We start from the raw sequence: 27,840 nt of genomic DNA, 5'->3' as shown, positions 1-27,840 counted from the left end.
TCCCTCATCCTATGGTCCCTAAATCCTATGTTTCCTCAGCCCTAACCCTGCTATGACTATCAATCCACAAAAGCTGTAAGGTCACATATTTAGTACGTATACATTATTAGAAAAATTAAACACTTTTATATTTAATATAATTATAAAAATGACTTGAAACCACAAAAATATGATGACTTCACATTGAATGTTGACAGAATCATTGGCTTGTTACTACTGTACCTTCAGACAGACAAAAAGCATAGCATTTCTTTCACAAAACTAATGGAGTTCATGTAGTAGCCATTTTATTTATTTGTTTATTTTCAGCTGATTCTAGATACTAATAGAACTTGCTTCAAGGGAATAAAAATATCTAAATATTTCCCTCAGAAATTGGAAGATAGTGTTGACGTATAGTTGTGACAGAGGAAATGTTAACATTAGAATTTCAAATATTCGAAAGTGATGAGACATACAACTAAGTATGGTGACCCATACTCAGAATTTGTGCTCTGCCTGTAACCCATCCAAAGCGCACACACACACACCATGTATGCTGCGGCATCCAGGGGGGAAGCTCAAGAGCTCAAGGGCATCTCATTCGTGGTATTGAGGATGGAGAGAGCACTGTACATTCACTCCCCCCACCTACAAATTCTGCTGGCCCGAGACTCAAGCTTGCAACCTTTTGGATCACAAGTTCAAATCTCTCACCATTAGGGCACAACTTCCACTTTCTAAAACTATAAAACTTACCTGTCAGAATAGATCTGATATGCTGCTCTGCTTTCTGCTGTCTTCACCAACAACATCTTAACCTCACTGCTAGATGCCGCTTAAAATTACACAGTGCACCTTTAACTTGCAGTATTTTGCCTCAGAAGAATCACTTCCACAAGCTCTTACAAAATGTGGCTAATTGTTGGTGTCTGGAAACCCAAATTTCTCCAAAAATTCACTAGGCTTTAAAATAATAAATTATCATTTGAATTTAAAAGTTGTCAGAATGTCACATGCACGAAATGGCACATTATGTGTTTATCCCTTCAGCTCAGGACTCGAGAACTGCATTTACACAAGGCTCCAAAACAACACTCCTGCTTGGTCAGTTCTGTCGAGATGAGATTGGTTGTAGTTGCAGTATAAAATGGAGGAGTGTGGGAGAGATAAAGAGGCATGTGTGGGTGGATGGATGAATGGAGAGCTGAAGGATAAAGCTCGGATTCCTCTGTTCTTTATTTGACAAAATGATATAAAAGTCCTCAGATGAACTCAAAGTGCAGTGACTGTAATGTCACAGCATGATCAGCCTCAAAACACAAACATATGTCTGTCTGGCATGTTATTGGGTCTCTCCGTTTAGTCTACCAGCTCAGCTTTGACTGCTGAGAAACGAGAGAAAAAAAGTGTCAAAACCACTAGACCCTATTGACTTACATTGTATGGACAAAAAAACAATACAAATTTATCTTAAAAATATGTTTTTAAAACAAATTATTTATTTAGCAAAAGGTTGGGTATTGGGTTAACCAGGGCCGCGGGAAGTAATTTTGACAAAAAACCTATGAGCCTATAGGCCTATTTAAAATACATTTTAAAAATAAATACATTGAAATTTACTACTTTATTGTCATATACACTTCAATGCACAGGGTCTGAAACACACAGACATCAGTTCTCAGATATGCGCAATGCCTTATTAATCTGAAGCAGAAGCAGAATCAGAAATAATAGTTTAATAATCGAAAGAAAACGAAATAATTACTTTCATTACAATTTCAGATAGCCTATACATACATGCAACTTATTTAGATACAACAAATAATATTACAACAAAATATAATATTAATCAAACTTCACAATAACGCTAAAACAATGCAATCGATTTGGGCAGCTGGCTTGAGTCATTGCACGTTTATGTCACACGCAACTCTATTAACTCCAAAATCTTTTTACGCACACCACAAGGAAATAATCTCTGACTATTTAAGCAATTTGTTTATTGAACAGTTCTCCACATCCATTACGCAAAAAACAAACGCACAGTATAAAGCTTTCTGTCTCCATCTTCAACCTTTTTACACAAACCACAAGGAAATAATCTCCGACTATTTGAACGTTATTCAACAGTTCTCCACAACCTTTACGCAAAGAACACACGAACGAAATAATACTCTCCATCCCCACCACCTTCCAAAAATACTATAGTATACTACTTACAATTGCTTGGCTAGTCAAAGCTGATCCCACACTTGTTGCCAAAAAAATAAATGTTACAAGCGCGGCAGCACAATGCTCTTACCTGAGCTACATGCAGGCGGGGTGCCCTGGTTACAGGTGTCCAAATGTCGAGGTGCGCTGTATTATATAAAGATGGATGTATTCTGCGTGGAACGAGCGGGAAACCTCGTTACTCGGCGACCAAACCTGCCTGCCAGACGTTGACAACGTAACTTCCGAACCTGTGTTGATTAGGCCTCAAAATATGAAATTAAAATCCAAAATATACGTAATAGACTGCGTGTGTCAAAATCATTTTCTAAAATATTCATAAGGAATTTATAAATTGTGCAAAATACTTCAATAGGCCTACATTTTTTTTTATCTCCCTCTCGTCACTAGGGGGTGCTGCAGCACCCCCACTTCCCGCGGCCATGGGGTTAACAGTATTTTTTTTCCTGTTTTTGCAAAGAGCTACACAGATTTGTACAGCTAAATAGGCTCTATATAGGCTAAACGCGACTGCTCTTCATAACATATCGTGAGAGAAATCATCCGGAAATTAACGACAGCGTCCGAGCAAAGCCGATCTTAAAGTATCTTTAAAACGAAATCAGCCGAAGCCTTCCAGATAACGCCGATTTGTAAAACAGAAGTGTCTTTCTTTGGCAGATTGGGGGCGATGAAGAAGGGTTGGTAAATAGGAGGAAGAACAAAGACATCCTTTTAAACCATATTTCTTTTATTTAGCGTGTCAATCCTTTTGCTGATTCGGATTCCACATACAGAGGTAATTACAGCACTTCTTTGTAAGATTTTGAGTTTTTTTTTTTTTTTTACTGGATGCTTTTTCACAAGACAACATAAATAATAGGGTTAAATGATCCAGTTTGTCGTTTACCGCATTTTAACTTTATTCTCAGATACTAGGCTTTATGATTAGTTTATTACCAGATGATTTAGGGCGTTTCTTGATAATGTGTTAATGTGAGGCAAGAAACAGTTCGCGTCGGGACATCTTTCAAATTTTAATAGCCTCTTTATAATTAATGCATAATTGTAGCCTGTGAGAGGTAAAAACCATTTGGGACAATTGTTAGACAACTGTAGGCTATTTAAACGCATGCTTTAGATTTATATGGACATGCAAGTGTTCATTTCTATTGCTTATTTAGCTCGCTGTATTAGAGCAGATTCCATACAGAATGAATGTAGCGTGGTCTTTCAGTGCAGATGAAGGGTCCGTGTTGGTAACATGAGAAAATATTGATTCATAGTTCATTGGCGATTGATGCTTCCTTCTGAATGGGACATAAAATACTGTTCACCCATGACATGTTTTCTATGGCTGGTGCACGCTCGTGACTTTATTAACACCACGCCGCTGAGCTCTGTACTGTAGCCCATATAACCACAATGTTTCGCGACGCATCAGTTCTTTACATAACAGAACCGACAGACCGTTTTCATCACGGTTTTTGAACGTCTGTTCATTATCTCGTTAAATAAACAGGCTCCAGTCGTCGCGTTTTTCTCATGCGTGCTCTCGGCTAACTTACATAACCTGCTTCTGTGGGCGTAAGAAAAGGAAAACGCGAATGCATGGTAATGTGTATAGATATGAATCCAAATTGATTTGGGGTTTAATTGGGTCCTCGGGGTCTTCTCGGTGGGACAGTTCCAGCAGAGCAATGCGACACACCCTTGTCGCATCAGAGGGTTAATATGGAAAGAAAAGGCGGCTAGCGCAACGCTCCCGCACGACTGAAAACCGCCGATATATGATGTTAACCCTATAATTCTCGACAAGACAGCGAATTTCGTCTTTATACAGACGCAATGTTTTATGAAAGATGGATTAATTGGTTGGTTAATTAGTGTCATTGTGATTCATCATCTGAGTCAGCGATTTAACATCCGAGCGCTATGAACAGACATCCACTCAATTAGCCTCACATAATCCCACTTTATTTCATTATTTTTTTTAGACCTAATGTCCCACACTTATTTCATTATTTTTTATACCTAATCTTAATCTTACGCTGTTTTAGATAATAAATCGGCATGCTTTCATTTCAAGTGCATTTATAAACGAAACCGATTTATTAATAAATATGCTGTGTTATGAAAGCGAATGTAAATAAAGTGGAAGTGGAGCAGATGCATTTCTGTTTTTCACGCTGAGGCTCAGAGGTTTGATTCAATAGGCTACGAGGCTTTGGCAAAGGACTAGAACAAAGCAGATTGTCTCTCTCTCGTTCTCTCTCCCTCTCTTGAAGGATTTTGCCACAATAAATGCAATAACAAAAAAATAAACTTTCTAGTTACCTCCAATGACAGTGTATGGTGTACACTTTTATGTTAGAAAAATGTTGGCCTCAACCTGTCAGTTGAGATGTCTGTAAAAGATAATGCTTAATCCTCATGAGGAAGTGAGAGAGACAGATTTGAGCTCTAAATTTCTTGGGGTTTTGGCAGAAATGGCAGGGTCAGCTGCCTTCAGCCTGCATGGTCTGGGCAAGCCCTTGTGCCAGAAACTGGATGTCATGGTATTATGGTTAGTGTCCATTACAGACATCCAATCACCTCTCTTTGTCAGATCTACTGTATCTGTAGAGACATCAGACTGTCAGGCTGCTGTACAGCTTGACATTAAAGCAATATTTGGTCTCGTTTCATGTGCATGGGAGGATTCATTTGGCATTAATGATTCAAGATTAGGCTTTCAGTTAGATAACTATCCTATTTTACTCTTTCAAGTCTTTTAGGTTATGAATTCATCAAATTTGAATTCAATTTAAATGCAGACCATCATTCTAATGCGTTGAACATATTAATAAATTGTGTATTTTATGTGTCATGTAAGTTGCTGTCAAGTGTTATTTCTTCATATGTCTTCCCAGATAGGAGTTTTGATTGTTCATGTTGTGTTTTACTGTTCACACTTGCATTTGTTTCTTGGCACAGACATCCTTAGCTAAAATGGGCATCACGTGTGTGGCGGTCATTAGCACCCTCCTGTGCTCAGGTAACTGTTAGAAAAACACATTTCTGTAACGTTGGTTTAACATATAGCAGACATAGCTTTTCATTTGCATAGATTTCTTAATTGCTTAATTTCACAAGGGTTACATTTTCAGCATCATTTATCTTAAGATGTTGTACTTAAAGTGCACAGTTGGCAGTTTGAGATGGCAGCATTCCTAATAGTCCTTTTATATTGTTAGTGCTGCAGAGAAGGAAAACTCTTGCACCCGATAAAACTTATTCACTATAAACTCTTAGGTGTTTTTTTGTTGTTGTCAGCAAAAATGCATATATTTTTAGGGTCTGTGTATTCAGATCAAGCAGGAAATGCTCTGTTGTGTTCGAGTATGTATACTGTACATCTAAATAAAAATAGAGAGATTTGTCTCCTTTTTATTGTTCTTCATCCTTTAAAACTGCTGATTCCAAAGTCCAAAGGGGATTCAGCTGTAGAGCTATAAGGGCAAATCCTTTGCAATTTTGCAGCAGTCATATAGACAAGCTAAATTTGATCTGTCACTTGAGCAAAAACAAATTCTCATATTGCCAGTGGCATTCTGAGCAGTATATGTTGTTGAATAGCATTTACTTTTACAGATCATTTTGATATGATATAATATTATAAAACTCAAATTAATTAAACCAATGCTGCATCACTGATTGGAAAAGATAATAAAAATATACTTTTCTTCTCACATCATTTTGTCAGCCACAGAGATTTCAAGAAGTGAATAATTTCAATAAGAGTCACTCAGAGGGATATGTGTTGTTTAACTTCAGTTTATTGTATTTATGTGTATTGTAGCCTGTATTAATGAACACAACACCTAGATATATTGTTTTGTTTGCCTTTATTGTACTTGTATTTACCTGTTTTATTGTTTTTTACAGTTTGGTCTTCAACCATTAAAGGTACTGTTTCTTAAATTATTATAATAATTTGTACATTATTAGAAACATTAAAGAATCTCGATTGGCATCTGTAGTTCTATTTAGAACCTTTAAAACCACGGAACTTTTCCATTTTCTAAATGGTTCTTTATAGTGAAAAGCATATTGGATTTTTAAAATGTTCTACACACACACACACACACACACACACATACACAAATTCTTTTAAAAACTGTTCACTTAAAAGTTTTTTATATATATATTTTTTTCAAATGTATGTTTTTCAGTCTCCCACTTATAACAGATCTTTTTCCTCACTCTGCAGCTAAAGATGAGCACCGCACTACTTTCTTTGGGGAGGATGTTCATATTCCAGTGCCGGCTTTAGACACAACTGAGGTGTTGTTCAAGCCAAGGCTGGATCCGCTGTCAGAGCGGGTTCTCCTGCGAGACGGGAAAATTCTGGACTCCAGAGCTAAACTGAACGTACCCATCAGCCATTTGATCCTGGAGGATGTGGGCGAGGAGGATGAGGGCACATACGTGGTGAAGAACTCTGCAGCCCCAGCTGATGTCAGGCGCATCATTCTCATAGTTAGAGGTATGAGTTACAACACCACTATATGAATACTTGCTCAGTTCATTATCTCATTATAGACTGACGACAGGATACAATTCACTCAGCAAAAGGCTTTCTAAAAGGATGAACAGCTATTATGGTCAGTACATGTTAAGAATCCATCTATCAATTAAAACTAATTAAGATTTTTTTTATGTTTTTGTAGGAAGTCTCTTAGGTTTCAGCAAAGCAGCATTAATTGGATCAGTGAAATATTACTGAAATGTAAAACTGTGTTCTATTTGAATATATTGTAAATAATTTATTCCTGTGATCAAAGACAGTTACACGTACTTCAGCAATTACACATTAAATTGATCAAGATTGACAGTACAGACATATTATAAATGATTTCTCTATCAAATAAATGTAACAGATGTATCAAAGAATCCTGAAAAAGTATCACATCTATTTATTTATGTAAAGGAATCCTGATTGATTTATTCAGAATGATTAATATTCTTTTGTTTTTAAGTGTGAAGTCATAGAAGCAGCACAGTTAGCAGCGGTTGTTTGAAAAGAGGTTTAATTTTATAATTCAGCTAGATGACTCTAGCTTTGATGTGTTTCTAATCTTTTTTCCTCCTAGACTGTGCACTGGAGACTGTGGTGAAATATGGAGGGGTGTATCACATCCCGATCAACCCTTCCATTGGTCCATACACCCTTGAGTTCAGGCCTGGAGCTCACACTCCAGTTAACCAGACCACTGAGGGACCACCTGTGCTGCTTCTCAACCAGACCGGCATCCCCACGCAAGAGTACCAGGACCGCCTCACCGTGGACGAGAAGAGGGTCAAGCTCCTTGTGGTGACAGGAGCCGATGAGGGCAGCTACACAGTTGTGGACAGTGATGAAAAAGTCCGATTGAGAGCCTGCCTTAATGTGAAAGGTAAAAAACAATTCAGTGTTTTTGAGTACATTAAGTGAGGTGACTGTTTCAGTATTTGATAGAAGACAAAGCCTTATGTGACTAAAAGTGGCGGAAATTTAGATTCTTTCAAGAGATTAGTTCATTTTCGGTTCGTTCACCAAAATGATTCGTTCACTGATTTGTTCAGTGATTCGCTCAGGGACCATTTCTTCATATTACACAAAATATGCCAGCAGGTGGAGAAAAAGAGTGTATGATGTGTTATGTCTTGAGTCAACGAACGTATTCACTTGTGACAAAAACTGATTTGGCTTTTTTAAAATGTGTGCAAAATCGCATTCAATAAATAAAGTCTAATTAAGTTGTTCAGATGAACAAAGCACGAGGTTTTCTTGCATTATTAACATTTAAATTGTTTTGTCAAACCGTTCATATATTATATATTCACATTCATAAATCGGGATTAAAAGTGGAGTTATGATCTGTATGCTAAATATGAAAGCAAACTCTTTCAGTGAAGGGCGTATTCGTTCACGACATTCAACAAATCACATGCTCCGTCACATGTCATACTCATACTAAAGCTATTAGCTAGAGGTGGAGTACATCACTAGTGACTAATGTGTCGCAGTCCTAAAATAGTATAAAAGCACAAAAAGGGAAGTGGAAGAAGAAGTAACGAAGGGAAGACAGAGAATAAAGGCTCACAAAATAGGATACATGATCTACACATAGTCAGACTTTAGACTATCAGTAATAATTGTGGTTCACATCGCAGCTTATTCTGACCAAGAACCATCCACTTATACAGAAAAAAAACCATATGACTATATAAAGTGAAAACCTCAATTTTATGTGATATTTTGGCAGGATAAATCCAAAATCAACTCTATAACAAAATGAAAAGAACAGATTCTTGAGTCTTACAATTAAAGTAAAACATCAGCTGGTTAAACCATAAGTCTTTTGATAGCAATTTTTTTTTGGATTATTAAAAAATTCTAAAAAGTAGTAAAAAAAAATGCCAGTGCTTAATTAATACTTATTATTACCAATAGTAATAAAAAAAACACATATTATATTATATTATATAAAATTATATTAATTAATTAATTAATTAATTAATAATTATTAATAATGTTATATTATATTAATGTTATTAACAATATATTAATATGTATGATTCTGTCAAGTATTATAATTTATTAGTATTACTGTTGGCTTTTTGTTGGTGCAAGTGTAAACATTTATATAATATATAATATTCTCAATATATTTTTATATATTAGCTGTATATGATATTACTTATAAATTGTATATATATATATATATATATAATATTAAATTGTGTTTATATAATATATATTACACAATAATAGAGCAACATTATGTAATTATGTATTGTTATTAATATTATTAAAAATATAAATAAAAATCTGATCCGTCAATTTTGCCAAGTATTCTAAATCATTATTATTACTGTTGGTGGTTTGCAGGTACATAGCAATTTTGTGCATTAATTCAACGTTCAATAATAATAATAATAATAATATGTTTGATTTTTATAATGCCTTTTCTAGAACCCAATGACGTTTCACAAAATAATACAAGGAATTGGCAAAAACAAAACAAAAAGTATATAACCTTTTCTTTCCATATCACAGACCACCAGATCTTTGAGAACCTGAAGTATGGTGAAACCTTGAAGATCAAGCTTCACGTGGACCACACCAAAGTCAAAATGGTCTACATCCCAGACACTGACCACAAGGAACGACTCATCATGGACCAGGGGGAGCTGACGGCACCTGCCGACTCTGTTCTGGATGGTCGAGCGTCTGTGGAAGGATCCATGTTCTACCTGAAGAAGGTCAAAGTCGGTGACATGGGTGTCTTTCGTGTGATGGAGTCTTCCGGCTTCCGCATAGCTGACGTCTACCTTCACGTGCAGCGTGAGTAGAGAATTTGAGATGCTACTGTTGATTGAGTTTGGATCAGGCTTTAATAACTTTCACTCTGAGCTCTGTGCACCCATGATCCTCTGTTCTCTCATAACAGCCTATAAGCTGCCACAGCTCAACGTGGCGATCATCTCCTTGCTGTCTCTGCTGGCGTTCCTGCTGTTGGTGTGTCTGCTGTCCTGTCTGATCAAGGTTCACCGTCGGGCGGAGAGAGCACGTAAGATCACCCTAATCGCCCAACAGGCTGGCAAGGGCGACGGAGAGGCGTTCAGACAGGTAAAACAATCTCCTGACTTCTGACACCAGAGAAGTGTAATATAGCATATGCAGTGAAGGTTGTGAAATACGCTACAGTTCAAAAATTGTAGGTTTTACCCGCTTTTTACTTTTATCAGACAAAACGGTTTGTATCATGTTGTTGTAGCCTCAGCTTTCATGCCTTCGTCCCCTTTTGTTTTGCAAATCCATCCCTTTTCAAACAGCAAAGCAATCCAGTCTTTTTCCAGTTACCTGTTATCACCCACCAGTCAATACAAGTATGTGACCCTGGAGTAAAAAAACAGTCTTAAGTCACTGGGGTATATTTTAAGCAATAGCCAAAAAAACATTGTGTGGGTCAAAATTATCGATTTTTCTTTTATGCCAAAAATCTTTAGAATATTAAGTAAAGATCATGTTCCATGAAGATATTTTTAACATTTCCTGCCGTAAATACATCTAAACTTAATTTTTGATTAGTAATATGCATTGCTAAGAATTCATTTGAATAAATTCAAAGGCAATTTTCTCAGGATTTAGATTTTTTTCCACCCTCAGATTCCAGATTTTCAAATAGTTGTATCTCGAACAAATTTTGTCCGATCCTAATAAACCATAGATTAATGGAAAGCTTATTTATTGAATTATTATCTCAATTTCAGAATACTTATCACTTTAGACTGGTTTTATGGTCAGGGTCACATATAATCTGGCTGTTTGTGTCGGAGTGTAAAGTGAGATTGAAAGTGTATTCAGTGAGTTTCACCAGAACACATTTATTTAAAAGAGGTTTCGTGGTGGTTAGTTTAACAGTTCATCAGCGTTGCATTTCTCCCTCCTAAAGGATCGTCTGACGGAGTTCCTGCTGGGTGAGAGAGCTTTGTGTTCTGCTGTGGTATTTTCTTGTAGTGCTAAGCTGATGAATCTGTATTGGTGTTGTGTTGGCGCAGCAGGGGTCCCAGACTCCTTCTGTCACTCTTAATGACTGTGTATCTGTCCATGACTCCCTTCATTTTCCTCTCAGACCTCCTGAGATGGGTAACTTCAGGTGTATTGCACTGATTGAACTCTTAACATAAATAGGTATAAAGGTACATACACCTGTGTGTTAAAGCTTTTGCTGTGCTTAAACACACATGCACATATACAATCTGTATGGAGAGGTAAATATGAATCTATGTGTATGTGTGTATATGTGTGCTGTTTATATGCTGCTCTGTGAATGTGTAAATATGGTTGGCAGTGTTTAATAGAGTCACTTATGTGTTAATAATGTTTCTATTTTAATGATATTCTGCATATACAGAATTATTTAGAATAATTCTTGTCATGTAATTAACAATGGTTTGTCTTTCACATTTTAATGTTTAGCTTTGTGAGTTAGACAAAATAATTACAAGGTTATGTTCAGAATGGAATAATAGCGTACTACATATTATGCATATATATATATATATATATATATATATATATATAAAATACATTTTTGCTCTTTTGTTGGTTTTGATTGCTTCTTTGGTCCTCATTTGTAAATCACTTTGGATAAAAGCGTCTGCTAAACGACAAAATTTTAATATAACATAAATGTAAATAACAAAACTAAACTGAAATTTTAAAACCAGCCCAATCAAATAAATAACACAAATATAAAAAATCTCTTCATATAAACAAAGTAAGGCACCACTGAATTTTATTCATGATCCAAACAAAGAGGCTGAATACATGCGACATGAGCAGTTTTTAATCTAAATTAGATTGTATAATTTTGAAATTTGAAGTATAAACAGAATGGTTTGACTTCAGTTTCGTGAAACTATACATAAAACAATATCAGCATGAAACAGAAATAGCAGACGAGCTGAACGAGACGCAGATTCACTCTCTGCCAGCAGGTGGCGCTTAAAGCACTTCCTTGGTTCCCGCTGTAAACAAAGCAGTGCTGCACTTATCAACTTTAATATGCATTATACAGAGACAAGATGAAAAAAAATACCATCTAAACTTTTCTAAAGACAGCAAGTTCCCCTCAGAAATACGTTCATATAAACGCCAACCTCTAACTGAATCCTGATTTGTTTAGCATCTCAACCATTTTGAATCGTCACATATTTTAATTGATTTTCAACCGGTTCATAGTTAATCATTACATCCCTTCACCTGATGATGTTGCTGTTGTTATTTCTATACTGCATTTAATCCCTGTATAACCGTTATAGTGCAATAGGATTATTTTTGTTCAACAAGAACGTAAACGCTTGATTACAAATTTACTATGTATGTATCTGTGTATTTATTTGTTGCTAAAAATGACACTTAGACTAGGTGAAACCAAAAATAATAGATTATTTCACGTACTACTTAAATTTGAACATTTATCTGCATCTTACATGTGTTTATTTATAAGCTCAACTATTTCAAGTGTTCAGTTATTCTGAGTGCGACTAGATTGATTCCTTTACGGTGTTCAGTTAACTCTATTAATATTTTACACACTTAAGATGCATTATGTGTAACCCGATCATGATCTGCTGACTTTTGTGCTGCTCCTCTCACAATTGAAAGGTGTTGTATTCTGTCAGCTCTCATGCTGTGTTGCCTGTTTAATTTCAATACTGTTTGTAGAAACATTAGGCTTTTAATGCATTCATTTAATTCCTCATTAGTCACAAAGTCAACATTAGGCTACTAATATCAAATTTCATGCCTGTGTTTTCTAGTATACTGTGAAAATGCACTGTACACTATACAAAACACTAGTTAAAGTAGTATGCTAGTATGCTATTCTGAATATAGCCACTAGATTCTAGCAATTAATCATTTGCCAACCCAGTGAAATTCATGTTGTCTGTGTGTTTGTCTGTAACCTTATTGTGTTTACTCTCAAAGGTGGGTTTAACAATATGCTGTTACTGTATATGTTTTGTGACACTGTGAAGGGCGAAACACAGACACTGATGAGCAGCGCTTTTGTGTTTTAAACAAACAACAATATGCCGACTTCATCAGAATCATTCAGATATTTTGTTCAATGCATCATCCAGTTTTCACAATGTTACAGTATATAGTACAGTACAGTACAGTCCATGTGCAGAATATTTATTCTGGATCTGCTGATTATTTCTCAGGCTGTTTTCACACTCGGTTTGATTGGTTGGTCTGAACCTGAGTTCATTTCGTACAGCATTTCAACATTGCATTATTAAATTGTCTCCAAACTGTGATAAGTTTGCATTATATGTCTGCTGCTGGCGTTATAACAGCTCAGAAGCAGAAGGAGCTTTAATGGAAAGCAATATTCTCCTCATTTGTTCCTGTCATATTTTAGTTCCTTTGATTTTCACTAGCAGATTTTAATGTTACATGCATCGTGTCATAGCAAGAGAAGCAAAGAATGTAAAATACTGATGCAAAATGACTGATGCATTATAAGATGAATGCCGATAAATCAGGCCACTTTTTTCATATTGAGAGAATTTTCACAATTCACTCTACTATCAAAAGAAGTTCACTTCAATTTTCCCAGTTTCAAGTAAAACCGTTCATGTGTTTTCACACACGACAAACCAAACTTGTCAAATGGACTCTGGTTCAAACCACATGGTCTGGTATGAAAAAGCCCTTGATATGATTTTTGTGAGCCCATCCTCAGCACAGAATGCTAATTCACATGTGAAATGATGTTTTTCAGGTGGTACATGAGGTTTATACTAGATTTTCAGAGGAACCCACTTTACAGTCCACATGGGAGAACAACACAGAGAGCACAGAAGTTGAGATCAAAGTAGGACATTTAGTTTTTCCTTTGAAGCTGGTTTGCCGTTAACATGATATTAAAGGGATAGTTCGAAAATGATCATTGTCATTGTATCCTTGCAAATCAAGGTTATAAAAAAAAAAAAAAAACATTTAAACATTTTGTTTAAGCTAAAAATATATATAAATATTAGAAAATGGACTTAAATGAAAATTAAATGAAAACAAGAAATATTGCCTTAAAGTTGAATTAAAAATTTGCTGACTGGAAATAAAAACTAAAACTGAGATAAATTAAATTAAACCAAGTAATATTTAACAAGAAGTTATTAAAATGACAAAAGCACAATTTCTTTTTTTAAATTAAAACGAATATAATAACTGAATATATACAAATAAAAGATGATGCAAAACAATAATAAAAGATATAATAGTATATAAATAATACTAAAATAACAAACCCATATGCTGTTATTTTTATTCACGACATTTGAAATATTTAAAGGTTTGTTAAAAATGTAAGAATCGCTATGCTGCTTGTAAAAACATAAAGATGAGCAAATTATATGATTTCATTTTCATTGATTGTTTTTTGTTTAGATTTTTTATTTTTTTTATTTTTTAGCATTTATTATTTAAGTAATCATCTTACAATTATTGGTTTATATTTAACTCTTAGGGTCTGGAGGTATCAAAACCAGGTCAGTACCAGACCCTCCAGTCTGAGAAGAACTTCTCGGAGATGAACGACTCAGGCGTGGAGTTCAACTCGTCTGCACTTCCTCTGGACAGTGACACAGATCTCCCCGACTATCTGGCCTCTCAGAAGCTTCTGCTGGAGTCCGAAACTCTCGCTGGCGTCCCGCCGGCCATCTCTGAGGGCGACCACAGTGCCACTCGCACCCCTGATTCCCTTCTTAGCGCCAGCCCCCTCGTCCAACCCAAATCTGCGCCTCAGATAGATGGCGACTTAATTGGCGTGACCACACCTGAAGAAACGACCAAAGCGGATGATTTGGATGCGAAGACGAGCAAAGATCCTTCACCGAATTCTGAGAAAGCTCTGGATCTGAGTAATGGAACCACAACCTGAGCGTTTCAAAGAAAATTGAGTCACACTGACAGGTGTGACCACGTTTCGTTCACTACATCTCACCGTTTGACGTCTAAAATGACACTTCATCTCGCTTGGATTGATCTGTGGCATAACAAATGGTATTTCGATTAAGCAAAAATCCTGATCCGATAAGAAAAAAAGAACAAATCTAAGAGAAGACAACAAAACTCACACAAAAAAAATAAATAAATTGAAGAACCGAATCAGTCCTGCACTATGCATGCTTTTGAATTACTGAGGATTAGTATGAAGCCAAGTGCTATATTAGAGTGACCATGTAGTGCATGTGAAGACGAAAACACACGTGTAAGACTTAATACTTTTTTTATTTTACCAAGCAATGCAACTAGAACTAGAACTTTCACCAGAGAGTCAAACTGCCTGAAACTCCAAGGAAGCGTCAAGCAACATCTGAAGCAGGTTGCATCTACAAAATGCCAGATTTTGAGAATTTCTTCATTTGTCAAATCAAAGTAGGATTCATCCCAAGATCAAACATGTTTTCCCAGCGCTCTTGACCATCTGCAGTCACCACCAGCTTTGAAGTGCTTTACTGATGATCCTTGCCAATGGTAAACTAAACACCTTGATGAATCAGGTCCGCATGGATGACAGGTGTCCGATACGGTGGCTTACCACTGTAAACAGGATCAGCTGTGGTGAAGGGTTTCGGCTCTGGCTCAGAGGAACCCCTCTGAAGGAACGGCTTGTCTCAGCAGTTATAGATGCTGATTCTGCTGGAGTGTCTCCACAGCCTGGGCCTTTCCAGTGATCTCTTTTCTAGCGCTTCTGATGCGATCCTTTATTCATACTCATTTGAATATATTTCATAGCAGGTTTTAGCTTGCAGAAATGCGCTCATTGACATTTATTCATGAGGAATTATTTGCAACTAAGTGGGGTCTGGGGGGTGCTGAGTTCACGAAAATTCAATATCCATATTCATAATATCTAATATGATTTGATTATAGTGAAAAAAAAGATTCTTCAGACTATTATAATCTGTATTAGACTAAGAAAAAGGGTTCTATTAACAACTAATCACTGAAAGTTTATTAAACAAAGCTGAATGGTTCTTCTATGAAACTTGCAGAAATCAGCTTTATTTTTAAGCGTGTATAGTTCTCTTGTAATGTTCTCACAGCACTTGATTTTAAGGTTAATGCTACTCCTTTATGCAGGTAAATGAGGTGTGAGGAGAGTATGATGCAATATTAAAATGAGCTGTAGATGGTGGGTGGAGTCTTACATCAGGGGCGTGGTTTAGCCTGTTAGTGAAATTGCTACCTCATGTTTTGATGTGTGAAGGATGCAAAGATGGAAAATGTAAAAAAAAGACACAAGGTGTCAAAAAAAAGCACAATTGAGACAAAATCCTTGCAAAAGATGTTAATTAAATTGTAGCTGATGTTAATAGAGTGGTTTGCCAAAATAAAAAAAAAATAGATAGAATATTCAAATTACGATTTAAATTAACTCCTTTTGGGTATAGTTAACCCTTTAGTGACTGCATTCAGAACATGGATAAGCTGATTGAAATTTGAAAGCATTATATAAATAGTAAAAAAAAAAAAAAAAAGTTTTCTATATTGCATTGATATCTATTGACATATTTCATGATCAAGCCCTAGAATCTTGTCTAGCTAGCATTATTTTAAACTCCCGTTGCTTCACTCCAGAAATTGTTTTATTGACTAAGGTTTGTTCCTATGTCATATCACTAAATATGCCGTTATTTGGCCTTATGAAGCAATATTAATGTGAAAGCATTGGGCCTAATTTATGAAGCATTAACAAAACAGATTTCTCTCAGAAAAAAAGTTACTAAATCTGTCACTAGGCAACTCCTTTTTCACAAGGTACCAATATGCACCTTTAGTAGTGCAAAGTGTACGTTTTGAAAAGGTACTGCCCCAGTGACAGATTTTTCTGTTTTTTCTGAGAGCAGTCTTATCTTCAAAGTTCATACTCAGTTCACTGTATGTATGAAGGGTCTTATGATTGATTTGCACAAATTGGCTCTACTCATGTTTCATGAATGAGGCTTAATGCACACACACACACACACACACACACACACGAACACACACACACATACAGGGTAGGTGCAACAAACATACACTTCTGTACATAGATGTATTGCATGTTAATGATCAGTACTAACTAATGATTGCTGGATTCTCATGCATTTTTCTTCAAATAAGACAGTCTCTAAAGAAATGAATAACATAATAAACAAGAAACCTTTATAGGGTTTCTGCAGGTCATAAAAATGGGTTTGAATTTGCTTTTCTGCAAAATAAGGCTTTAAATCTGAGGCGAAATCTTAAATTCATAAAGTTATGGCATTAAATATTGCATACATTGATTTTGATCCTTATATCAGAAAACAAGACTTGTCGTATGTATCTCAAGTAAACATCTTGATTTATGACACTTTACAAATTTGCACTGAAAAAAAAAATTAAAAGCACTTTTTTCGCAGTTTGAAAGTAAGTTATTTCCAAAAAAAAAAAAATCTATTGTATTTTCAAACCTTGAAGTGAAAACAACTCATTGGAAGTGTCCTGGACATTAAAGAACATACTGATTAATCCCTTCAATTAAATCCTTACATATTCTTAACATTTATAGTCCTAAATGTACCTTCATGAAACCTGCAGAAACCCTGCTTTAGCACTGTCATGCTTTAACTGAATCTTTGCACTTGAGAATGATTTTGATAATGCAAAACTCAAGAAATATTACACTGACACTATATTATTGCTATCTATTAATTATACTCTCTTTATATATGCGCTGATGTCATAGATCTACTATAAACGCAACTAAAAGCATTAGGCTACAAAAGCATGCTGAACTAGAAGTTGCCTGTTAGAAATAAGGTTTCATTGCATTGCATTACTTTGTCTCTGATGAGAAGTATTCTTAATGTCAGTGTCATTTTAGCAGCTAATATAGAAACTTTTTCGAAATTGGTTTGTTTTGGTAAAAAAAAAAAAATGGATGTCAAATTTATGATTATGCAATTTACATTCATGAACAGAAAACAGTTTTTGAGTAGTGCACACATTTCCGATCCTCAGGCATAACTGAGCACAACAAAATCAAAACTGCTCTTTCAAAAGAAATGGATGTCATTTTTCAGTTTCTTATTAAGACAGAAATCATGTCTGCAGTCAGTTGTATGTACAGTTTTAGCTCGCTTATACTTGAACAAATGCATTCACCACTCAAAGTTCAGTGTGATTCAGATTTACAAAGTTTATTCCTCATAAATGTGTTGAAACCCTGAGTGTTCTGAGCTGGATAAATCATAATTCTGCAAAAGACAATGCACTTATCACACTGAAAATCGACTTAAAAGATGTTTTTCAGTGGTACAGGAACCATAGCAATACAAGCCCATCCTGCTCAGGTTTGATCAGCGGTTTACACAGATGCTGGCATCACATAATGAATCGAGCTCAGGAGTGTGTGCTCTCTTCATCGATCTATGCTGATTTCATTCTTCAATTGATCTTTTGTTACATGCAAGAGTTCTCAGGAGACAGGTTTGTCGACTTGCTGCATTCAGCTTTGAAAAGTTGTGATTGTGAACATGCTTTGTAATGTTACAGTGTTTTTTCCTCGTTCAGACTAGCATCTCTCACAGCTGTGTTTGCCAGATTGTGACAGACTTTCATAAAACCATGAATATTAACAATACTTCACAGTCATGTACAAAGAATGGTGCAGAGGATCTTGTTTTTAGCTGCTTTGTTTATTTAGTATTACATGTGGATTCATAGTTTGACTTCAAACACAACTTTAGTTCCACTTTGATTTGCTCTCTTGAATGAAAGATGAAAATAAATAAAAATTTGGCTTTAAAAGTCCCATGGTTGGTGTTCTTGTCTTCTTGTTTTCTCAATGATGCATTATTACTACTATTCAGAAATACTTTAAACCAGATTATTAATTTTGATTATATTAATTGCTACTAGCCTAATTTATTAAATGCTAAACACATAAAAATATTACAGCTATAACAAAACATAAAAATAGACAACAACATACAAGTGATTACAAATTGCAGTCCATTACTGATTACAGATTACATGATGAAAACAATTATTAACATAAAGAAAAAATCTATAGTTTGCTAATTTTAGATAATGTATTTTAAATACTTTGTAGATTACTTTTTATGAAATGTTTTTGTTTTTTAACTTGTCATTAAACATACATGCTGATATATATACAGTATTGTTCAAAATAATAGCAGTACAATGTGACTAACCAGAATAATCAAGGTTTTTCGTATATTTTTTTATTGCTACGTGGCAAACAAGTTACCAGTAGGTTCAGTAGATTCTCAGAAAACAAATGAGACCCAGCATTCATGATATGCACGCTCTTAAGGCTGTGCAATTGGGCAATTAGTTGAATTAGTTGAAAGGGGTGTGTTCAAAAAAATAGCAGTGTGGCATTCAATCACTGAGGTCATCAATTTTGTGAAGAAACAGGTGTGAATCAGGTGGCCCCTATTTAAGGATGAAGCCAACACTTGTTGAACATGCATTTGAAAGCTGAGGAAAATGGGTCGTTCAAGACATTGTTCAGAAGAACAGCGTACTTTGATTAAAAAGTTGATTAGAGAGGGGAAAACCTATAAAGAGGTGCAAAAAATGATAGGCTGTTCAGCTAAAATGATCTCCAATGCCTTAAAATGGAGAGCAAAACCAGAGAGACGTGGAAGAAAACGGAAGACAACCATCAAAATGGATAGAAGAATAACCAGAATGGCAAAGGCTCAGCCAATGATCACCTCCAGGATGATCAAAGACAGTCTGGAGTTACCTGTAAGTACTGTGACAGTTAGAAGACGTCTGTGTGAAGCTAATCTATTTTCAAGAATCCCCCGCAAAGTCCCTCTGTTAAAAAAAAGGCATGTGCAGAAGAGGTTACAATTTGCCAAAGAACACATCAACTGGCCTAAAGAGAAATGGAGGGACATTTTGTGGACTGATGAGAGTAAAATTGTTCTTTTTGGGTCCAAGGGCCACAGGCAGTTTGTGAGACGACCCCCAAACTCTGAATTCAAGCCACAGTACACAGTGAAGACAGTGAAGCATGGAGGTGCAAGCATCATGATATGGGCATGTTTCTCCTACTATGGTGTTGGGCCTATTTATCGCATACCAGGGATCATGGATCAGTTTGCATATGTTAAAATACTTGAAGAGGTCATGTTGCCCTATGCTGAAGAGGACATGCCCTTGAAATGGTTGTTTCAACAAGACAATGAGCCAAAACACACTAGTAAACGGGCAAAGTCTTGGTTCCAAACCAACAAAATTAATGTTATGGAGTGGCCAGCCCAATCTCCAGACCTTAATCCAGTTGAGAACTTGTGGGGTGATATCAAAAATGCTGTTTCTGAAGCAAAACCAAGAAATGTGAATGAATTGTGGAATGTTGTTAAAGAATCATGGAGTGGAATAACAGCTGAGAGGTGCCACAAGTTGGTTGACTCCATGCCACACAGATGTCAAGCAGTTTTAAAAAACTGTGGTCATACAACTAAATATTAGTTTAGTGATTCACAGGATTGCTAAATCCCAGAAAAAAAAAAAATGTTTGTACAAAATAGTTTTGAGTTTGTACAGTCAAAGGTAGACACTGCTATTTTTTTGAACACACCCCTTTCAGCTAATTGCCCAATTGCACAGCCTTAAGAGCGTGCATATCATGAATGCTGGGTCTTGTTTGTTTTCTGACAATCTACTGAACCTACTGGTAACTTGTTTGCCACGTAGCAATAAAAAATATACTAAAAACCTTGATTATTCTGGTTAGTCACATTGTACTGCTATTATTTTGAACAATACTGTATATCAGAGACAGAGAAAAAGAAAATATATTCTTGAAATATTTATCTTTGTTTTTTGTTATATATTCAAATCTGAATGCTATGACACACGGTAACGTTTAAAAATGTTTAAATTAATTTCAATAAATTATGGTTGATTTAATGCCTTGTGATTGCTATATAATCATGCAATTTATTTATTTAATAATCATTACATTTCATAATTACAGCGTGTGACGGTTATTAAATAAACGCAGCGATTATGTAAAAAAGAGAATATGGTTACAATCTTTTTAAATTTTAAATGTTGTCATTCTCTATTGACGGTCTCCTTGACAACACTGACGGAAGTGGCGTTGATTTTCGCGCAAGGAAACTCGTCCTGCTCCTGGCGCGCCAAATTTCAAAGCACTTCCTGGGGAAGAGGAGGCGATAAGATTTACCGCGGAGCACAAATAAAAGACTTACGTAGCGTTTTACAAAACATATACCTTCATATTTTGGGTATGTCATGCTTTTGTGAGTGCTTTATCATCGAAATGTTCGACGAAATGAAATGGTTGCGTTTGTAAAGTAGCTGTTCTCGGCTCGCTTTGTGTGAATGTGTTTCTGTGCGCGAGCTATCACTGCTCCGCCTGCACGAGCCTAACATTTCCTTCAGCGACGAGCGAAATATCGTCAACAAACTAATACTGCTTCTTCTAAACGCTTTGCAGTTTTTGAAGCTGCTTTGTAAAGGTTTCTAAACTAGAAATGAGCAAATCGGAAGGATGTCTGTACGCTAAAATGCATTGAGTAATGTTAAACCAGAATCAGAGGCATTGATGGTGCATAGACCATGCACAACTCTCTAATTTTGGTATCAAGGCATGCTATTAAATGCCAATGTACAGATATGTATGTGTTGTTGGAGTAAAACCATGTTACACGTTATATATACATATATAACGTGTGTGTGTGTGTGTGTATATATATATATATATATATATATATATATATATATATATATATATATATTTCTTTTATCATATTTTGTATTATAGAGTAATAATATTCAAATATTTTAATATTGAAATTTTTAATATAGTTATATATACTGTAGTATGCACTTATATAGTAATTTATAATAAATAAAATAAATTGCAATAAAAACATTAATATTGGTAATGGCATTAAAGGCCTGTACTGTTCTGTTTTCCAGAATGAAGACCAGCAGTCGAGCAACTGGCCACTACATATGCACTTTTAATATTTCATCCACCTTTGCTGCATCTTTATAGTTTTAATAATTTTTTAGCATGTCATATTTTATTTTCTGGGCGTAATAATCTTTTATAAGAGTCATATTTGAAAGTGTTTCTGAGAGGAGGATCTTCAGCGGAGGATGTTTATCTCCGTGTGATATGAGAGCTGCTGTTTGCCAGCTGTGTTGAGGTTTTTCCTGCACAGTTATTTGTGGGATGTCAAAATGTCTTCAGGTGTCCAGCCGTGTTTTCAGCTGTTGAGGATTGGACTGTCTGACACAAACACTAGTAACGCTCAGGGAAATGCGTCGTCAGACTCCGTCCGTGACCTGTACACTTTCTGGCCCGCACTGGCCCAGTGTGTGTTTCGTTTGGGACGGGACACGGAGCAGTGTGACGTCACTCTGGAGTCCATGATCGTGTCCCGTGTCCATGCAGAGCTCCATGTGGAAAGAGAAACTGATGGCTCTGGAGAAGAGAGCTGGAGAGTGCAAGTGAAGGACCGCAGCAGTTATGGTGTGTGTTGCACTTATATATAATACATATATATATATATGAAACTATTAAATGTATATATATATACCCACACACATATACATATAATTTATGTATAGTTTGTGTTTTTATATAAATACATTGAAATTGTCATTATAAATGGTCACATATCTACACACACACGCACGCATATATATATGTATATATATATATCAACTTGCATCTCTGTATTTATAATTATATATGTATAGATGTGTAATTGCAAAAAAATTATATATAATTTTAAATCATACATAATGGATGTTTTTTATTTATATATTTATACAAACATTAAGTTTAATAAAAACCTTAATTGTAATTTCAAAATATACAGAAAAATAATTAATTTATATATTATAATAACTATATTTATATTATACATGGATATATTGATATGATATTGATAACCATTTTATTGATGATTTATTTACACACACACACACATACATATATATATATATATATATATATATATATATATATATATATATATTTAAATTGAATATTTAATACTGAAATTATTATTATTTTTTTAAGTATATTTTGCTTTAACTCTGTACCCTAAATAGTATTTTTATGTGAACATGACTGACACGGTTGCATTCTGGGACAAGTGTAGGTTATTTTATTACGAGCTCCAATGTAGAATATAAAATCTCTTCTAAAAGTTTTTATTTTTTCCTCAGGCACGTGGGTAAATGACTTGCGTCTCCAACAAGGGGTCTTAAAGGAAATCTTAGATGGTGACACGCTCACCATCGGCGGCCAATCAGGACGGGCGAGTCCAGAGTTCTACTTCCTCTTCCAGAAAGTACGGGTTCGTCCGCTGGACTTCGACGCCATCACTGTGCCCAAAGCGGGTTCCTTCTCATCGGACATAAAGAACCGGATCAGAACGAGCTCGGACCGTAAACCAGACCCAGCTCTGGAGATCTCAAAGCTGTCCATCAACAGAGCCACGGTCATCCTCAACTCCATCGGCAGCCTGAGCAAGATGAACGGCAGCTGCTGGACCTTCAAGAAGAACCAGAATACAAGCACCTTAAACACGCCAGCGTTCACCGCTCTGGCTCCGCCCACGACTCCGCCTCCTTTCCAGGCCGCTGGAGAGATTTCATCCAAGTCTGTCCCGCTGTCCTCAAAGAGCCGACGCAAGTCAGCCCACACGGTTCTGCTGGAGGACGACAGCTCGGACGATCCCTCGAGCCGCAGAGACCTGGAGGACGGACGCAGGGGACAAGCCAAGAAAAGACGGCGGCTTTACAAGTCAGAGTCAGAGGTGTTTCAGCCCCCTCTGCCCAAACTGGAGCAGAGCTGTCAGTCACAGATGGACGTGAGCAAACACTCCAGCAGCAGCATTTACAGTGTGCCCTCCAACCGGCAGTTCAGTCACATCCTCAACATCTCGAGTCACACCAAAGGTGACGGCATCAGTGTGTCGCCCCTCCGCCTGCAGAAGCCCTGCTTGTCTGGTCCTGGACGGAGACCGAGGGCTCACAGCTCGCCCGTGTTCACCACCTTCAGGATGGGAGGTGAGAATTATAACCTGACCTCTCCGTCAGCGAGGATGAGCAAGAACGAGAAGACCAGGGGAGTGATCTCTCGCTTTCAGACCTCTACTGGGTGAGTGATACTTGATACTTACAGAAGAGATTCTCACAGGCTTGAAGAACCTGGATAAAAACAATCTGACGCCCACATGACTATTCTAAAATAAAGAAATATATTGGAAAATTATAGGCATTCATATTTCTAATAGGGAGTATCTAATTAATTTTGTTTATTAATTTGAAATATACTGCTCAGAAAAATAAAGGAAACACTTGTGGGTTGTATTGTGTGTTTAAGTGTTCCCTTTATTTTTTTGAGCAGTTTATAATGGAATTTGTGATTTACAGGCCTAGAAAATGTATAGAAATTATTACTACTAAATCTTTATTCTAAAATCTTTATTCTATTAGAAATATTATAAAACTAGTTAATATTTCTGATTAACTAATATTTTTTTCAAACTCATTATTCCGTTTATTAAAATGAAATATCAGGGTAATTTTTGATTTCAAGGCCTGAAAAAATATATTGTAGTCGATGCAATTTTTATCTTATAGAAATGTAAATGTATTTAAAAACAATGAAATACAAATGTAACATTAAAGTTATTCATATTTATAATAGTAAATATATTTTAAGATTTATGGAAACTTATAAGATCTTTATTCTATAATGAAGATTATTTGTAGGCGGGGTGAGATTTTATTTATATGTATATTTAAAAATTTAAAGTCATTAATATTTCTAATATTTTTATCATTAATTGTATTATATAAAATATCAAGGAATTTCAGGGAATTCTACAATAAACATGAATCATATTAGAAAAACATATTTATATTAAATTTAAAACCAGTAAGACTTATAATAAGAATATAGTTTTGTAATTAATATCAGGGAATTTGTAATTGGACCATTTATGAAAATTAATAAAATCTTTCTAAAATAAAGATATTCTACAAAAAAAAAAAATAATATAATAAAAATAAATATACTGTTCAGAAGTATGTTTTATGCATTAATCTGATTTATAAAAGTACAAAATCAGAGGATTTGTTACATCCAAGCCTGAATAATAAATGGAAAGAAAAATAAATCTTTTTTCTTAAAGAACCAAAATCCAGATCCAAAAACAATTATATTATAATTTTAAAAAGTATGAAAATATAATTTATAGATATAAAGTCATTCAGATTTCTAATCAATAGTATATTTTTATTTAATTGCATTTATTAATGCATGATTTTCCTCTGCAGACGTCGACGTGGAAGGCCTAGAAAACACCCGCTGCCACAGCCTTCCCTGCCGCCTCCCTCTTCATCATCCTCTTCCAGCTCCTCTTCCTCCTCCTCCTCCTCATCATCCTCTGAAGATGAAGAGGTGGCGGTGGCTCAGGGGGTGGAGCCGTGTGCAGCGGCTCGCTGTCATCTCCCGCAGCAGGACACTGTGCAGTGGATCCAGTGTGACGACTGTGACGCCTGGTATCACCTCGACTGTTTACCACACAACCACAACCGAGCCTCGCTGCTCCTCGACCCCAGCGCAGACTTCCACTGCGGCTGCCACTGAGCGCCGCCTCCGCTTCCTCTGCTGCACAGCTTCTAGTAAACCAAATGCTCTCAAACATTGTTCATATCACAATCAGATGCAGATAAGTTGCTTCCTGGCATCTAGAGTGCAAACCTCAGATGTTTTCTGCAGTGGTGCTAATTGCTTTGAACTGATTTGGATGAAATGAGGGTGATGGATTTGCACAGCAGCTTCAGGAGCATCCAGACATGCTGCATCCCATTATAACACCTGATGCTTTCTGACTGTCTCTGATAGATATGTATTCAATATACGCAACAATGAAATCTTCAATATGCTGAAAAATCTAAATAAGTATGAATATGAAAATGGGAGTTTATATTTTTGGAAGAATGGATGAATTGAGTCTTTGATCCAGATATCGAGGATGCTTTCGCTGGGTTTGTTAACTAGATATAATATGCTTTGCCGACATATTAGCTGGTGTATAATATGTTATCATTGAATACTGTATGTTTGCAAATGGGCAATAAGGATCTATATAATATTCTGTCTTATTCAAGGGTTTCATTGGCATTACTTGGCTTTTTTGTATTTTCAGAATCAGAACATTTAATAACAGCTTAAATCTTAAATCACTCCAAACATTTCTATGGTCATTTTTTAAAGGAAGGGTTCATACCAAAAATGAAAGTTTGCTGAAAATGTACTCAACCTTGAGCTGTTTCTTTATTAGAAGAGATTTGGAGAAATTCAGCAATTCATCACTTGTTCACCAAATGGATGCTCTGCAGTGAATGGGTGCCGTCAGAATGAGAGTCCGAACAGTTGATAAAAACATCACAATAATCCACTCCGCTCCAGTCTATCAGATAATGACTTGAGAAGTGAAACACTGCTCGTCTGTGAAAAACAAATCCATTATTAACTTTAAACTGTCACTTCTGTCTAAAATACCAGTTCGTAATCCATAATAACGTTTCCACCAGTGATAAAGTCCATCTCCTTTTGTCTGCTCACATCAAAATCCACCCACACATTAGTTTTGAACTATTTTTGCTTGTAAATGGTGCTTGATCTGTGAAGTTTTCTCCCACAATTTAGACAATTCAATAGATGATGACTTGTATTTTAGCTGGAATAAGTTAAAACATGTTATATTTGTTTCTTCCTATTACTTGTGATGTTTTTATCAGCTGTTTGGACTCTCATTCTGACGGCACCCATTCACTTCAGAGGATAAGCAAGTGATGTAATGCTACCTTTTTTCAAACCTGTTCTCATGAAGAAACAAACTCATGTACATCTCAGATCAAGGTGATGACATTTTCAGCAGTTGAACTGTTCCTCTAAGCGTGACGTGGCTTGCACACACACACACACACACACACGTGATTGTCAGTTGTTTGTTGTAATGTGGCCTGTGATTAACTCCAGCTTTGTTTGGGATCTGGACTAACCCTGTGTAGCGGTATCTGTCTGTAAGAATCGAGTCTCTGTGGTATGAATGTTAAAAGATACTTTCACTGTCTTCACTTTAACTCAATATTCTAGAAATGACAAATGACTCCTGTCGCAATGTGTGTCTTGTTGGGAATCAAGGGCTGAATAAAGAACTCTATATTTAAATCTGATCTGTGTGTTTGTGAGGAGTGTATCCTCTGATTAGTGCCGTGTTCTTGTGGAACAGAAAAAAACTGAACTGTGTGAATATAAATGTACTATTACAGCAATACGATAGTATGTCAAGCATTTCTCACTTTCAATCTTACATGATCTATGATTTGAACAAAAACATGCCGATGTATTCATCTGCATTTAATATATTCAGTTATAGTTCATTAACATTTATTATCATTTTAAACAGTTCTTTGAAATTCCATGATTTCAAAATGTTTAAATGTAAAGTTTTCTTTCTTTTAAATGTTACAATTCTGTAATATACTTTTTTGGTTATTAACTACAATCTAACAGAATTAAGTGGCATAAAAAGTAGCTAGTATCACCCTCTTAAAATTGACTTTGAGGTCTTGATCTTAATGAATTACAAAGATGCATATTATGTAAATTTGAAAATGTGTTGAGTTGATATTTGGTTTTAAAACACCATTTTTAACCAATTCTAAATGACCGATTTAATTGTGTCCCACATTTAGTGTAACCCATTTAGTTATTTTACTTTGGTAAAGACTGCAAATACAATATGTGTACGTGTACACTGAAATACTGCAGGGGAACAGAAGTTTTTTTTTTAATAAAAACCTGAAACATTATGCATATCATAACCTGAAATCCCAATGTTGCAAACCATTTCTCAACCACCCTTACCTAGTAATATTTTTGACGTTTCTTATTTATAAAGCTGTATTCTTCTGCATCCGTGGCACAGTTTAGCCAGAGCAGATGATTGCTGTTGTCCTGCTGT

The 27,840-nt window shown here is 35.7% G+C and overlaps 2 protein-coding genes across 2 annotated transcripts; both read left to right on the top strand.

The window, feature by feature from the left end:
• The first annotated feature begins 2,667 nt into the window (after window positions 1–2,667).
• On the top strand, window positions 2,668–18,581 carry LOC127979254 (uncharacterized). The gene is made up of 9 exons (XM_052584576.1): window positions 2,668–2,992; window positions 5,170–5,230; window positions 6,121–6,141; window positions 6,446–6,721; window positions 7,329–7,631; window positions 9,278–9,565; window positions 9,672–9,850; window positions 13,521–13,613; window positions 14,265–18,581. The coding sequence occupies exons 2-9, from the start codon at window positions 5,185–5,187 to the stop codon at window positions 14,676–14,678; spliced, it is 1,620 nt and encodes a 539-aa protein (XP_052440536.1). The 5' UTR covers window positions 2,668–2,992; window positions 5,170–5,184; the 3' UTR covers window positions 14,679–18,581.
• A 2,311-nt stretch (window positions 18,582–20,892) lies between these two features.
• Window positions 20,893–27,044, top strand: LOC127979663 (transcription factor 19-like). Its single transcript, XM_052585258.1, has 4 exons — window positions 20,893–21,060; window positions 21,758–22,316; window positions 23,021–23,957; window positions 25,142–27,044. Exons 2-4 carry the CDS (start codon window positions 22,025–22,027, stop codon window positions 25,452–25,454), a joined length of 1,542 nt encoding a protein of 513 aa, XP_052441218.1. The 5' UTR covers window positions 20,893–21,060; window positions 21,758–22,024; the 3' UTR covers window positions 25,455–27,044.
• The last annotated feature ends 796 nt before the right edge of the window (window positions 27,045–27,840 follow it).

This window comes from Carassius gibelio, chromosome B19 (genome assembly GCF_023724105.1).
Source record: "Carassius gibelio isolate Cgi1373 ecotype wild population from Czech Republic chromosome B19, carGib1.2-hapl.c, whole genome shotgun sequence".
NCBI classification, from domain to species: Eukaryota; Metazoa; Chordata; class Actinopteri; order Cypriniformes; family Cyprinidae; genus Carassius; species Carassius gibelio.
This window is presented reverse-complemented; position numbering and strand designations above follow the sequence as displayed.

Excerpts from the sequence above, each read along its gene's own strand:
- LOC127979254 (XM_052584576.1), top strand. The coding sequence starts at position 5,185 with ATGGGCATCACGTGTGTGGCGGTCATTAGCACCCTCCTGTGCTCAG. Across the intron at positions 6,722-7,328 it reads CATCATTCTCATAGTTAGAG|ACTGTGCACTGGAGACTGTG; the intron begins GTATGAGTTACA and ends TTTTCCTCCTAG. Across the intron at positions 13,614-14,264 it reads GCACAGAAGTTGAGATCAAA|GGTCTGGAGGTATCAAAACC; the intron begins GTAGGACATTTA and ends TTTAACTCTTAG.
- LOC127979663 (XM_052585258.1), top strand. The coding sequence starts at position 22,025 with ATGTCTTCAGGTGTCCAGCCGTGTTTTCAGCTGTTGAGGATTGGACTG. Across the intron at positions 22,317-23,020 it reads GAAGGACCGCAGCAGTTATG|GCACGTGGGTAAATGACTTG; the intron begins GTGTGTGTTGCA and ends TTTTTTCCTCAG. Across the intron at positions 23,958-25,141 it reads CGCTTTCAGACCTCTACTGG|ACGTCGACGTGGAAGGCCTA; the intron begins GTGAGTGATACT and ends TTTCCTCTGCAG.